The sequence below is a fragment of the Pleurodeles waltl genome, chromosome 2_1 (genome assembly GCF_031143425.1).
Source record: "Pleurodeles waltl isolate 20211129_DDA chromosome 2_1, aPleWal1.hap1.20221129, whole genome shotgun sequence".
NCBI classification, from domain to species: Eukaryota; Metazoa; Chordata; class Amphibia; order Caudata; family Salamandridae; genus Pleurodeles; species Pleurodeles waltl.
This window is the reverse complement of record NC_090438.1, coordinates 570,042,793-570,058,445: the sequence shown is the minus strand read 5'-3', so window position 1 is coordinate 570,058,445 and position 15,653 is coordinate 570,042,793. Positions and strand designations below refer to the sequence as shown.

Below are 15,653 nucleotides of genomic sequence, written 5' to 3'. Positions count from 1 at the left end.
CTAGTGGTGCATGTCAATGTTAAGTTACTCTACATCAAAATCAAAACTCTATAGACACACCAAGCTCTAACATTTAAAAACTTGTGAATCACAGAATAATTAACATATTCCTCAAGAAAAGGTTAAGTACAATCACTGAGATCTCTATATGGTGCAGTCACTTGCCTCTGGACAAAAGTTTAAACTATGTTATCACAGCATTGCACAAACTTTCTATGAACTAAACGTACTATACTTATTATAGATTCTTCATGTAATGTAATGAGTCTACGAATCCAGAGATCCCCTTTGTTTCCAACCAGGCACATGTCTCACAATGCAATATGAAGAATCATGCTGTACCTCCGTCCATGACTCTCAACATTAGGGCGTACCACAGGTTCAACGGTCCGAGACAAGACTTGACATCCAGGAAGGATTCACTTTATTTCTGCACAGCTGCACTGTACTCAGTCAAGATGCTGACTCAGCTGTTTGCCCAGGGGCTCCAGGTCTATTGGCCTGGAGGATGTGGTCTCCGTCTCTGTAGTTGAACAACCGGGCTACCACCTGTCTGGATAGAGAGCACGGCGGCACAGGCCTGCCAGGGACCTTGTGCAGTCTTTCAGCAGAGAAAAAGGTGCCCCTCCAGCACCATGGTAACTAGCCATTCCTTCAGAAACAGGTCCATGCTTGGGCCTTCTACGCCCTATGGGGTGTTCACAATCCAAATATTGTTTTGGCAGGCACATCCTTCAGCACCATTCGCTTGCGATCATAGGAACCACACCCTCTTCCGGAGGTGGTAGATTGTGGAACTCAGCCATTATGGGTTGGATCATTACCATGTCAGATTCCATTGAGTCCACCTTGTCCTACAGCTTCTTGTAGTCCACTCACAGTAGTCCCACATCCTGCACTAAGGCATCTAGTTTGGGCTCCAGGGCTGGCTGCAAGACTTGTACAGCCTGTAAGAGGACATCAAATCTGGATGGCGATCCTACAGGGCTCTTTCCACTGTAGGGGCATGTATAGATTTGTCTTGGAACGCAGTCTCATCATGGAGCACCGAAGGGGCCCCAGTTTGGGGCCTTTTAGTCTCATGATTGACTGCTGTAAGAGAAGGGGGGGGTTGGAGAGACCCACCCAGAGTTAGCAGTGGTTAGCGTTGCTAGTATCTCAAAACCATGGGGGTCCCTCAAGTCTCAAACTAGACTATGATCTCATTTTGAAAGGGGAGGACAGAGAGGATACAACCGGGTTGGCCCGTGGAATGTCCCGGCTATGAATTCCAGTCACCACATGCATACAGGGCTCAGTCACAGTCTTCAGACCGTGCTATAGATCTCCTGAGGTGGTGCAGTACCCGGAGTGGGGGTTTTCTCCGTAGCCTCAGTGTACTGCCTCAGACTCTATCTCTGCTGCTGATATTAGGCCTTCCTGGCGCTCTCTGGCAGCCCCTGCGCACTGAAGGAATTGCTCGATTGACTCCTTGGTGGCCCCAAGGCAGGCCGCATTTCCGATGTGTAGGGGGAGTGTGGACTGCATTGCTCTTAAGCCAATGGCAGGCTTCTTTACAGCCACCTAGCAATTCTTGGTGCGCACTGGTCACGTGGCCCAGCCCAGTAAGCCACTCACTCTCTTAGACGCTGAGATACCTGCCTTACTCTGTTTCCACCATGGATCTGCCAGCCAGCCAGCGTAGTGTAGTGTCTGGTAGATCATGGTATGTGAGGTAGGAGGCCACTGCTAGGACCTCTGCTGTTCATCACGCTGCACTGCACCACAGCTTCAGCGGTGATCGTGCCCAGGCTATTGTTCACAGCAGGCTCCCTGGTGCTCTCTCTAGGTGGGGGGGGTCTGTGGTATGACTCAGACGAGGAAGTCCTGCAGGACCGATAGGGCCTGTCCCTCCGAAACTGGCTGTTCAAGCAGTAGTGCATCGTAAAACGTGATGAGAAACACACACATAGCTCTCTGGCATATGTCCAGAAATGACATACCACACACCAGCCCCATAGTATCAGCCTTCACTCTGATGGAATAAGAGTGGAAATCGCCTCGGAGCGGTTTCTTTGCTAGCCCGTAGTAGGTCTTGATGCATAACAATCCATTAGGGGATGGTTCTCTTTTGCACTACTTTACCCCTTTTCCCTCATATGAAACTGACGAAAGAAGGTCATGCCGCTGGAATCTTCCTAGTACGATCATCAACGAAGAAACTGAGCACCCTTATAGGGTGGAGGTGAAGGAACCCGTTTTCCGATCTTGAAGGGGTGAGTCAGTGCATAGAAAGCTGGCAAGGTGATGGACTGGCCCTTGTGGAAGCGTGTAACTACCTTCTTTCTGGAGGACTAGTTTGTCGGAGAAGAAAAAAGTGTAGAGTGGTACCACAGTCAACACCTGAAGTTAACTCACTCGTTTGGCTGATGGTATGGCAATAGTTAACAGGAGAAGGGAACAACTGTGCATCGGTTCTAAGGCTGTGCACATCAGGTAGAAAAGAAACAAATTAGGATCCCATTGTTGTATGGCAAAAGGTGTTGGCGGAAACATGTAAGTCCCTTCTGATAACGCATCACAACGGGTGACTTGCAGAGAGATGGCTGATCTGGTAAGAGCAAGAAGTCACAGGAAGAACACCAGACAACAAAATTCTCCAGCCTCCTCATAAATCGATTTTTGGTATACAGGCACCTGGCAGGTAGGCTGACATTTACCACTTTGGGTGGGAGATTGAAAGCATTCAACTGTCATCACCAACTGTCTATCAATCTCCATTCATTTAGGTGCAAGGTGTGCAGGCTCAGATGCAAAACTATGTTCTGCTGTTATGACAGGAGGACTTCCTGAAGAAAAAGCCGAATCACAGGACATGTGCTCAGGGCCAGAAGTTCCGGATTGCACACACTCTTCACCCAGTGAGGAGCCACTGAATCATCTCTGCTCTGGGAGTGGTACACAAACCTAAAAAGTCTGTGTGCAGCATGCCAGCATCCCCAAATTAGGAAGTTAAAGGCTTTGAACTAAAGTGAATGTTCTCGCTATTTGCTGGCATGCCAATCAGAGTGCTCTCCCATCTTTTGTTATTGGCTCCTTTGACAGGGATGTGGAATTCCTATCGCCCGACGCATGGGACATATTGTTTGGGGTCAAGGGCAACAAGTTTTAATGTTTATTTTGTTCTTGGGACAAGTACGCCCAACCGCCTGCAGCACAATCCCTTTGGCTGCTAGTTTACAGGGAACTGAACTGTCTGCAGTTGAGGTAATATGTGTGCCCATTCAAAATGCTGTTTGAACTTGTATTTATGATTCATTAATAAAAAGCCTTAATTATCAGGGTAAGCGCTGTAAATAAACGTTTTAAGGTCACACTGCACTACTGTCAGTGATTCCAGTAAAAAAAATAAAAAATAAAAAAAGTGTACACACGTTCGAAAATTTTAACAATATGAGTCTAAGTCTATTGCTTCCAGAATGCTCTATGATTAGATGCAAATGTTTGCAGACGTTTGTAAGCAAGAGTTATGATTCTTTGCTTTTAAAATAAAATGTTCAGAAAAAAATGCAAGTAGGAAATTTAATGTGCTATTTCTTTAAAGCGTCACTTAGTTAAATGTTTTGATGCATGCTAGTATTGCCCAAAAACATTCCTAAAGGAAACAACAGTGTAACCATTTTCAACAAGATTATGGGAAGCATGAAAACAAACAAGCGCTGGCAAAGCCAACCGATCCAACATGTTTTTGTGAGTCTTTGGTTTAATCAGTGTGTGTCTTGTTTTGACATGGCTTTTGTAACACGGTATTGTTGTGGGAGCTGCCAGGCCCTCATCATTGTAACAGACACTGGCAAAAAGAATAAAGTTTTTGGTCTCAAAAAGCACACATTGCCACTAGAGGCGTAACAAAGGCCCCGCAGCACCCCACGAAGGGGTCCCCCCTCAGCACAGTACCTGCCCTGAGTGAGTCTGGAGGGGGGGCCTCCATGTTGTTTGCAGGAGGACCCCCACCAGTTTCGTTCGCCACTGATTACCACAGTAGTTCCTGGCACTGAGCAAAACTACTTTGTGTGGCAATATGCTCCTTGTGGAAGAGCAAATGCGATCACTCACAGTAAAGCCAGACGATAGAGAGAGAAATAGAAGTTTAATAAAGCAAAATGTCTTTGTTAACGCTAGACCTAATTAGGTACCCTATATTAAAGAAAGTCACAAAAGTGCTCCCATGGGGTATGTCTATGAATTAGTGGCTTTCATGAGTTCACAAGAACCTACAGAAGTAGACCAGGAAATCGGACTCCTAGAAAAAATTTGTGAACTGTATTTTAGCACCAGCAAATATCCATATGTAGATTTGCTCATGTGAAGATCTATTGAACATTTACAAGTTTGCTTTCCCTCCACTTTTTACCCAACCCTGAAAGAACTTCTACTGCCATTGTCAGGAGTACATTTACAGCCTTTCTCATAATGGGAAACGATTAGAGAAGAGCTGGTGAAAATCCTTAAAACATGCAAGTTAGTAGGTTTGCATACTTAAAGGCATTCCAGCCCTGGAACTAATGCTTACTGCTTCCTCCAGCCCCAGTATGTAGATCTGAGGAAACGTGGCAAAATAAGAAAACTGCTATAGTAGGTGATTGAAATTGCAAGTATTTAAGCCCTACTACAGTAGTAGCCCTGGCATATTCAGAGAGGATATTACCAGAGCTCTTACATAAAGAGATTGCAGTCATTATTTGTTGCAGCACTACATGGCACCAAAGGGACAAGTAGATTTTTTTTTACAGGACAAATAGATTTAAGAAGCAACCTGTCCCACGGACAAGTAGATATTTTAGTAAATTCCACACACATTTGAGTTATTGGGCTGGCAAGCTAACTGAGATGCATCTGCACTTGGTGTGTGGTACAGAAACATGAGAAGTCTGTGAGCAGCATTATCAGCAACACCAAATTTAAGGTGTTATTCTTTACTGAAGAAGGAAAATATCCTGAAACGCATGGTTAGAGATACCCAGCACTGGCTACATCAACAATGGGGAATACTAAAGACATTCAACTAAAGCAAGTGTTATCATGCACTGCATTTACCATAAAGCATCTGAGCGAATTGTGTGCACATCAGGGTATGCTCTCTCCCTCCCATTCAGTTGAAAAATGACAAAAGTCTTTTACCACTGCAGGCACAGTAGTAGAGCTTTTGATTTGTCAAACATCAACAAAGCTCACCTAGAATAAATAAACATAACTCTTGTTTTCACTAGACCTCCTCACAGAAGAATAACTTTGTCTCGAAACAGGGGACACCCAGTATAGGTCCAAAAACAAACAGTCACCTGCTTAAAGCATCACATAAATTTTGCAAAACAAAGATAGGAACGCTGGGTAGTTTCCAGGTTTAGGTAGAGAGCGAGCTGCTCCTGTCGCAGTGCATCGACAACATCAACAATACTAAATCTGCCCACCTGAAATGTCTTTTTTTGTAGTGGAGTTTTTTTAAGGCTAGGTTTAGCACATTGTGATCCACAGTGAGCTAGAAAAGCAACAAACACACACATTTACTTATAAATATATAAAAACACACACATCACCATATAAAATGCGCATATGCATGTATTTGAATTATTTCTTTATTACAAGATCCTGGCAGACAACTAATCCTGTCAGGCCTTCAGAAGAGATTCTAGCAAGCACTATTACAGTGCAAATCTTCTATCACTGAGGTTTCTCAAATGGGGTAATCATCACGGAAACCTTCCCTATAAATGTAATGTCAGAGATTTTATATTTCATACAACAAAATACATGACTGCAGGCTTTAACACCGCCCAGTAACAATTCACTCTGATAGGTCTATTATCCTTAACATATATGCGTTTTGTAATAAATAAATGAAGCCCACTGCCTTTGTCATAACTTTTGATAATCAAAAGATGTAAACTCCAGCATCTCTCATAACATTTTTCAATGAACAAATCAGGCCTATAGCTTTTATAATTTAATTGTCACCCTAACAAGTCAAACCTACTGCATTTAGCATAAGCTTTCCCACAAGGTGAACATCAGGTAAACAGTAATAAAAATACTAATATGAACAAAATTACTGCTGTCAACACTATTTAAAATACCTCCCAAAAAGAGTGTAATAGGGAATATCCTAATGCTAATCTTTTATCTCCACAGCTTGTTCAAGTGGGTCACCAATACCTCAACCCTTGCCTATTAGGTCATTTGTGGGATTCCATGTAATAAAATGCCTTTTGCCAGGCTTTAGCACAGTGCAACAGCAAATCACAGTTAAAAGCCAATTGCCATTAACACATACTTTTCACATTAAGTAAATCATGTATCTAGATTTGCCATAACTTTTCAAAATAAGCAGATCAAGCCTATAGAAACTGACATACCTTTTCCCAATAAACCAACAGGACCCATAGCCTTTACCACTGGCTTGACACCATACCCATCAAGGACCTTACTGAAATGCATATAAACTGGCAACCATCGTGCATACAGTTATAAAATGACAAAGTGTGTCAAAACATGCAACACCTCTCAAGAGGGCTTGACAAGGATTATCACAGTAAAAATCTTTTACCCCTCCACCCACACAGGATTTGTTGGAATATGTGACAAACCTAAGAATCATAGATTACCTACTACAGTAATCTGTGAGATTTCATGTACCAAAATACCCGTCTACAGCCAGTAACACAATGCGATAATAAACCACTTTTAAAAGCGTATTGGCTTTGACAAGTTCTTTTCACAATAAATAAACCAGGCTACCTGACAGCTCACACCTATGGCACTGGCCATAACATTTCCTAGCAAAACAATCATGAGTATTGTCTTTGTCATTTCCTTGGCATCATAATCAACTTAGGTTCACTGTACTGACTAAGATTTATCACAAGGCCACAAAATAACGCGCTTTGACTAAAGTTGACACTTCTGAAGTAACAAGCAGCATATCCTTCCTGTTCAGTAGTGGCTGCCCTTTCTTAGATGAAAGCAGAAACTGCCTAAACGTTTGCCATGCAAATTTTACTTCTTCAAGACTGATGCAGAGTAACACCGCATCAACTCGTGGAATTCCTCTGAACAACTGCAAATTAGTCCATCTTTTTGCACTGAAACTACATATCCATGGGTAGTACGCTGTGGCAAAGTTCTTACTATTCTTTGGTACTTTCCATGCATTCCACATGAGAATAAATGTATTTGACAAAATGCATAGATAAATGGAAAGACTGTGCCACAGCATATGAACAATGTGCTTTGTAACTAGACTACGTGGATGCTATGATGCTTACTATTTCAAAAGCTAGTACATCATGCAAACTCGTCACTCTGCACTAGCTTTCTAAATCAAATATCTTGTCATGCACTTAATTCTCGCACTCTTTACTGGGCTTAGTTTGACTCTGAAAGGAAGAACCTCTTCACTAAAGCTCTGGTACCAAAGACGTTTCGGAGGGCCACATCTGTGGCATTTTTTTCAGGATATTGATCAATGGAATAAGTGAGTTCCATACAGTTAATTAGATATTAAAATTATTCTAAGTTGAAATCTGGAAAATCTGACCTGGATCCTGCCCCTCTGGACCAACACCGGACAACTCTGTTCTAGATGCACCTTGGTAGAGGGGCAAGCTAAAACCTAACTTGGAGCTCTCACATCATGTTGGTTCCCTGGACAGTATGTCCTCCTTGAGTACAAAGTTCACTTCACACCTGCATGTTAGGAAGGTTTGATCCTACAGAAACCGACATACACAAGGCTGAAAATGTATACCGCTAAGCAAGAAGAATTTGCAATTGTAAATCTCTGTACGTCTTGTACTGGAGTCTCTGTGTAGCACTTTATACCCATGACAAGTCTGCCAAGTGCTCTGACTGCCATTGGTTGTTGGGCACTCCTGCAGGTGTGTGGTTGGAATGGTTTTTGATGTAGTAGGTTTTTTGTGGAAGATCATGGTAGAAGTGCTTAAGGTTCAAAGATGTGTTTCAAACATGGTGCCGCAGGTGGCATATATGAAGTCCGGCGGAGTGTGAGAAAATCACAGCTGCGCATACTTGTTAACAGTTTATGTAAATCCCTCTATTTCTTGTGTTTATAAAGATAGGAGGAGCCATGTCTTTACTGCTTTCTGACATTTGATGTGTTTGTCATTACCTTCAAGCAGGGACTAAGGTCCAATGTGTGGCCCTCTTGGTGGTGAGGTTTCCCTAGGTGGAGAGTTTGAGAACTGCTGCTTGTTCAGTCAAGGGGCCAGAATTTAGGGAAGAGCTCTAGCTTGACAAAGGAGGTGTAGTTTAAGCTGAAGGAAGAGAGGGCAAGTCCCATCGCTTGCTCAGTGAGCAATACATATTCTTTGTCAAACGGCTTCACTGGATCACTGTGGCCTATGCTAACCTGAAATACTGTGGCCCGTCAGGAAGAATTTGAATCCATCTTTTCAGCATTAGGACTCAAACACAGGGATTATTTAAACACACAGATGAAACAGTTTCATAGAAGACACCGATCTACGGTGCATCAGGGAGCTTAGCAGCACACTAAGAATCACAGACGCCAGTGAATAAGCACAACATAACACCGCAACATGAATGGTTGTGACAGGTTATATTAGATCCACCAGCCACATAAATAGTGCCTGCATTTGAGGCCTCTTTGTTTGCTCGAGAAAGTGTATTCCCCAGAAAGGAGGTTTTATTTTGATGTGCATTTACACATCCCATTTTGAATTCGATTTTTGGCATAGCCGGGCTACGCGATGAAATAGTCATGTGGGAGAGTTTGGCAGTGGAATGTAATACCTCCTTAGGAGGAGCAACTGTGGGTTCAAGAACACCTGCCAGCACGGTGTTACTTAAGCCCAAGTGAGAAGGAGGTGAGCACATTAAACGGAGGTTAACCTGCAAGGTCTCTGGTTCAATTACAAAGTGCGTGAATGACATTTGGTGCTTTTATCTCTTGCTTCCCACAAACACTTCAAAGCATTTCGGGTGAAAGTGTGATTGTGTGTACATGAAAACACAGCGTCCAGCTGCTCTGACAGGTCCTAAGTGCATCATAGGATTCTCGTGTTTCAAACATTAAGAGTGCAGCATGCGAAGTACTTGGAGCCAAAGGCCACGCCATCACTACTTCAAAGCTCTACTCTGCCTCAGTCGAGATTGTGATTACTTATTGTAAAAGTATGAAGGGAAAATTACATATGAAATACAAATTTCAATGTATATTTATGCTTGCAACCTTGTCGAGTGAGGTTTTTCAAATACCCGTGTGTAATTCTTTGCTGCAAAGTAACCAATTATTTATTAATTTGTTTATGCTTTTTTCATAGTTTATTTTAAGAATATGGCAAATAATTTCACAATAAATGCTTAATAGATTGACTTTGTTTATTAAGGTGTCTGTGTTTTCTTCACCACCAAGAATAGCCCTTAGGCGCTGCGTAAACTATAACCATGCTATTTCTTTGCTGAATGCAGCAATGCCTTGATACTGTCAAAGTACACTGCATTTGTGGAGCAAATGGTGCCAAAATTAAAAAAAATATCCTCTGCTCTCAAAAATGGTGAAACACGAGGCCTTCTTGCCAATGCATTCTCTTGCTTCCATCTTAAACTAAAAGCAGGTGTCTAAAAAATGATACGCATACTATCAAAATGATTATTTGGTCAATTGCTATTTCCTCCAGGTTGTGTAAATGCTACTATCAAACAAACAAGACAGCAACTTCAGTGGCATACGGGCACAGACAACAACAAGATGTGGTTTATTAGCAGTCACATTGATGGCTTCATACCACAAGTCGAATCAATTCAGAGATTGTCCTTTTAATTTAGCTAGACATAATATTAATTTGAATGGTAGCGGACAGAATTTATTGCAAAGAAACAAAATACATTCACAGTGTAAATTAAAGAAGCTTGCAGTATGAAGGCATAATGTAGCAAATGAAAGTGAGCAAAGGTGAAAGAAATAATTAAAATCAAAAGATTAATAACATGACAAAACATGCAGTATGTATTAATCTTCACTCACCCACATGCTACCTAAGCACAGACTGATGACATATTCAGAAGATACCACTGCGAGGTGGGATGAACTACAAAGCCAGGAAGAAAACAGCTTAGTGCACAATATTAATACGAGCATGCTGCCATTTACGTATTTAAAGACTGTACCACAGATATATAAACACGAGACCCATGGAATTAGTGCATTTGCATATCATGATATATGTACGGTAACTTAGTCCACATTCTTTATCCGAGGCTAAAGAAATTTCTCCATTTGCTTATGTAAAGCCCTTTCTCATAACAGGACCAAAGTACAAATATTGGCATTTAACATGTTCTCAAAAAATAATTTAATATAAGAGGGGTTGGGTGTATCCAAAGCTGTGGAAGCGTGCTAGCTTACGGCCTGGTAAAGGCTATCTGCTACTTATGTAAATCCAGACTATTCCCAATTACAAACAGATCTGAAGACAGCCTGCCAGGTAGAGACCAGAAAACTGATTCCATCAGCTCCAAAATTTGGCACATAAAGCGCAAGCAGTCTAAACAACTGCCCGCACCTGCTTCCAGTATGCATCATTACTGTGCAATATTGCATTTTTAAATAAAGTACAGCAGGAAGTTACGTACCTTAAACAATAACGTGTATTACACACACTGTATTTCGTTTGCATCTTTCTAGCTCTTTGAAATTTTTCCATTACTGTGGCTGAGATACTGTAGGCGTTCTTCCCTCGCATTAAGGCTGAAAAAATTGTGCAGAAATTCTGTGGTGACCACTGGAGTGACGATGTAGAAGGGATAAACTGTGTCAACACAGTACCTCAGATTCAGAGGCACCAGATCCTCCTTCAAGGTAACCGGAGGTCAAGTAGTGTAACTACCAGAAAAAGACGGCATCCATGAAAACCCTTTTTGCCAAATGAAAGATACTTCTAGTGGATACTATTCTTTTGCTGGTTCTGCGTCTTTGGAAAGAATGCCACTGAAATCTTTAGGTGATTTAGAAGGAGGGACGACCCACAAAGGCTGTGCTATACAAAGATGTACTTAACTACAGATTTTGGAGACAATGCTGGGTTTAGCATCCGAATCAAGACGACAAATAGAAAGCATGATATAATAACCTAGCAGCTGCCCTATAAATCCCCTAAATGGAAAGGCACCCTAACCATGGAGTTGTGGCCCATTGCTCGCCAGTAGAATGCGCACTAAACTTATTAGGGAAAGTTGTTCGTTGAGTCATATGTAGTTAATAAATCGACTATAAACCAAAATGTTGTAACAAAGATGTCCACCAATTGAAGCAACCGTCATTAGCAGCTTAAAAGTAGTATGTTCATTCGAGTCTTTTTCTCAAGACATGCATTGATTCCAGCTCCCTTTAGCATCACACCTATGAAACTATATAGGGTAGAGTGGGCAATTCACCTTCAGAAAAAAGCAATACATGAAAATTAATATTAAGAGGTTCCTTTGTGAAGATGAAGGAGGACAAGCCTGCTGTTAACTCTTTATGGTAGTGTAATGGCAACAAAAACAGCTGTTTGTTGTCAAAATAAGAAATATCAGCTATACATAGAGCCTCATTATTTATTTGGCAGTCCGACCACCGGATCACCAATATGATGGTGGGGAGGCGGCCGCCAAGCTGCGGCCTCCGCTTCACCGTATTATAAACTCCCATTCCGGCTGGCTGGCGCAGACAGTCTGCCAGAATTGGCTTCAGCTCTCACAAAGAGCCGAGGCCAATGTCGCCACATTGACTGCGCTGGCAGCACACTCGGAATGCACACTGTCTGCAGCGGCATTCCGAGTGTGCTGACAGGGGCCCCCCTGCACTGCCCACGACATGGTCATGGGCAGTGCAACGATCCCCCCTGTGGCCCCATTCCTGTCTATCCGCCAGACTTCTGATGGCAGTGACCTCGCCATGAAAAGTCTGGCATAAAGGAAAGTCATGATCAGCACGGCGGTGCCGACATCGACACCGCCATGCTTGAACCATGACTTGCACTGCAGCCAACCCATCGGGATCCGTGATCCTGGAGGAGGTGGTGGTCTCCTGGAGGTCTGACCACCAGCATCGTTAATCCAGTGGTCAGACCGCCAAGATTGTGGAGGTCAGACCACCACAGCGAATACGATGGTCTTAGGACTGTCATACCCATAATTAGGCCCAGAGTCTGGAAGTTTGCTTATAAACGAGATAATTGGCAGAATTTATACAACTGAGTTACCAAAGAAAAAAACTGATGGAATGTGTTGAACAGCCACATCAGAACTTTGCCAAAGTAAGAAACACTAGGGTGCTTTCCACTGAACAAACTAATGGGCTGCCAACTCTGTAATACAAAAGGACAGCGCCTTGCCAATTAACAACAGTACATAATGTCCTAGTACTCTGTCATCCTTGCACCATGATCACATGAAGGATTTCATCTGAAAGATCTTGGGGCCAGATGTATGTAGCTTTAGGTTTGCGATTTCCTAACAGCAAATTTTTGCAACTCACCATTGGGATAATGCAAACTATGTACTACAGTGTGTTTAACACTGTTTGCGATTCCCAAATGGGTCTCAAGGGACCTGCCACATTAATATTCATGGGGCAGGTCACAAATTGAGAACCATTGGGAATGACCAGCCTCCACAGGGAGGGTGGCCTGCTGTGCTCAGCAGACCACCATATCTGTGACTGCTTTTTAAATAAAGATGTTTTTCTTTTCTTTGTAATGCAGCCCGTTTTTCTTATAAGAAAATGGGATGCATTATGAAAAGAAAAATGAAACGTTTTGCTTTCATTTCTTAAGAGTAGGCAGTTGTCCATAGGACCGCTGCCTGCTCTTAAAAAATGTTTGTACCCACATTCACATTTGAGAATGGTTACCACCAACTTGAAGTTGGTGACAATCTGCAAATATTTTGTGACTGCATTCCTGGTGGCAGAACATTCCTACATACCAGTGCGACTTGCTATTAGGAAGGGAAATCCTTGGCACGCCTCTTCCTAATAGCGAGTCGCGAACCCTAGGTCACCGACTCGCAAAATAGGGTTGGTACTTGCAAAAAAGCATTTTACAAAAAGCCTCATACATCCGGCCCTTGGTCGCTTGGAAATCTCAACCTTCTTGAACAAGGTATGCAATAACGAAGGCCTATTCTTGGCTGTGCCACCCCAAACGAGGTATAAGAACTGATAAAGAAATAGTAATGAGTGGGATTCCAGAAACCTTTCCTTAATTTAGGCTAATAACTCAAAATAAAAAGTTTGAATTTGCAGGATGTACTTTCAGAACCAAGCAAACTCGTGTTTGGAGACAAAATGAAGCTGATATTTAAATGCGGTGTAATGATGAGTTTGGATGGCTTATTTCGGGTACCTGAGGGTAATTTTGTGATTCAACTGGGGGCATTTCCTCATCTATATTGATACAGATGTTTATGATATACTCACTGCTATCATTTGAGGCCGGAGCATGCAAGATCGGTATAACATGTCTGGTATTTGATCCTATATGATCTATGTACTTTAAATAGTAGTAGTGATGCAGGAAGCAGCAAGATTTGCCTAGCTCTGCTGTATAAAGGCACGATCGTAACATTCTTAACCATGACCGACCAAGTAACAATTACCTCACCAAGGAAGGTCTACTAGCCAGCTATCAATCTAGTTTCAGAGCTGACATATAAAACTTTGTGATGAAGTACACCACATTCTTGATAACAGTGATGCCTGTCTCATGTTGCTATTAGACTTAACAGTAGCAATAGACCAGATCAAGCACAACCAGCCTATCAGTAATATCTGTGGCAGGGGTTGAGGGCAGGTGGGAACTTTCATACACATAATAAAGGCATGCCCTGTGATACAAAGTCTAATTAGACAACTAATACAGAAAACAACCGGGTGAGATTGGAAATGCCAGTGGAAATTGCTCTACTTGGAATATAGAAGGGCAATACCATGACCAGACGTGAAAGAATTAATTGTGATCTAACAAATTCCTGTGGCCAGAAAGGACAGTGAAAGAATGTGGGGTGCACTGTTATCTGCTTTGAAAGAGAATTGGGCCCAGAATAAAAACTGGTGCATGAAGGCAGATAAAACAATACACTCAGCTAGGGGTTGCCATTAGAAATTCAGTAAAATATAGGATGTGTGGAGGGAAAATAGGTAACTATCATATTATACTGTTCTACTACTACAACATGAAGGACACAGTCATGGCAGGAATTACATTCCATCAGATTGTATAGTAAAACAAATGTGAAGAGCAGTAGTTGAAGCAAGGGGCTGCCATAAGAAAATCAATAAAATATAGGACGTGTAGTGGGGGTAATAGGGAATTATCATATTATACTGTTCTACTACTATAACATGAAGGACAAAGACAGTCATGACAGGAATTACCTTCTATTAGGGTGTACAGGAAAACACATGTGAAGAGCAGTAACTGAAGTGTGCTCAGATTAGGGGGGTGATTGGTTGAGACTATATGAGATTGAACCTGGAATTATTTGAACTTTAAATGTTAAAACCAATAAAATGTTTTAAAGAACACTATACATACCTTTGGTAACGCTTTATCTGGTAGAGACTATCTAACCGCAGATTTTTTACCTTCGATTATTCCCCAGGCATCAGACCCGAATTTTTAGAGCAGTACCTCTATGGGCCAGTAGGTGGGATACACACAAACACAGATATTATATATATATATATATATATATATACATACATACATACATACATAGAGAGAGAGAGACCACCAGAGTGCATTGACATCAGTTTGTTTTCGTGGCATTTACACACCAGAAGCACAGAGCCACAAAAGAATGCTAATGTAATGGACCAGTGTGCAGACATTAAGAATCTACAGGGAACATTCCCTAGTTGGAAAAAATCAGTTTGCAGAAGCGGGGAGGGTGGGAGGGATCGGTAAAGAGTCTGGGGCTAGACAGAGACTCTACTAGATAAAGTACTACAGGAGGTAAGTAACTTGGACATCTGATAGAGAATTCTAGCTGCAGATTCCTTCTTTAGAATAGATACATAGGCAATATCTCCCCGAAGGTGGCTCTGCACACAAATTTAGACCAGGAACTGCTGAAGGACAGAATGGACAAAATGCCCATCAAAACACACCTGACTATCCAGTCAGTAGTGCTTGGAGAACGTGTGCAGAGAGGCCCTTGCTGCAGCCCGACAGATGTCAAGGACAGGCACTCTGTGAGCTACCGCAATGGTCGCAGCCTTGGCTCTGGTGGAATGAGCCCCCAAAGCCTCATGGGGTTGCTTTTGGGACAGCGTGTAGCAGATCTTAGTGCACAGTGCAGTCCACCTGGAGATGGTTCCTTCGTGCACAGCTCTACCTTTCTTTGCTCTGGCAAACCCAATGAAGAGTTGATCGTCCACCTGGTGTGCCTTAGTCTGATCAATGTAGAGCGATAATGTTCTTTTTGGGTCCAAGTTATGGAGTCTCTCTGCCTTTTTGGAAGGGTGAGGTGGATTAAAGAAGGTCAACAGTGTGTTGGCCTGGCAGACATGGAAGGGTGTGACCACTTTCGATGGAAACAAGGCATATGTTCTCATAACCAGTTAGTCTGGAAAACATTTAGTGTATGGAGGG

General features: G+C 42.4%; 1 protein-coding gene across 3 annotated transcripts in view; it reads right to left on the bottom strand.

Annotated features, from left to right (window-relative positions):
• GOLGA4 (golgin A4) overlaps positions 1-15,653 on the bottom strand; it is a 758,002-nt gene that overhangs the window by 14,625 nt on the left and 727,724 nt on the right. For 2 of the 3 annotated variants that reach the window (XM_069215119.1, XM_069215138.1), the window contains one exon: positions 10,043-10,106. The exons of the other annotated variant lie outside the window; for it this stretch is intronic. In XM_069215119.1, the coding sequence (XP_069071220.1) occupies positions 10,077-10,106 (30 nt within the window). In that variant the 3' untranslated portion in view covers positions 10,043-10,076. The remainder of the gene's footprint in view (positions 1-10,042; positions 10,107-15,653) is intronic. 3 annotated transcript variants of the gene reach the window in all.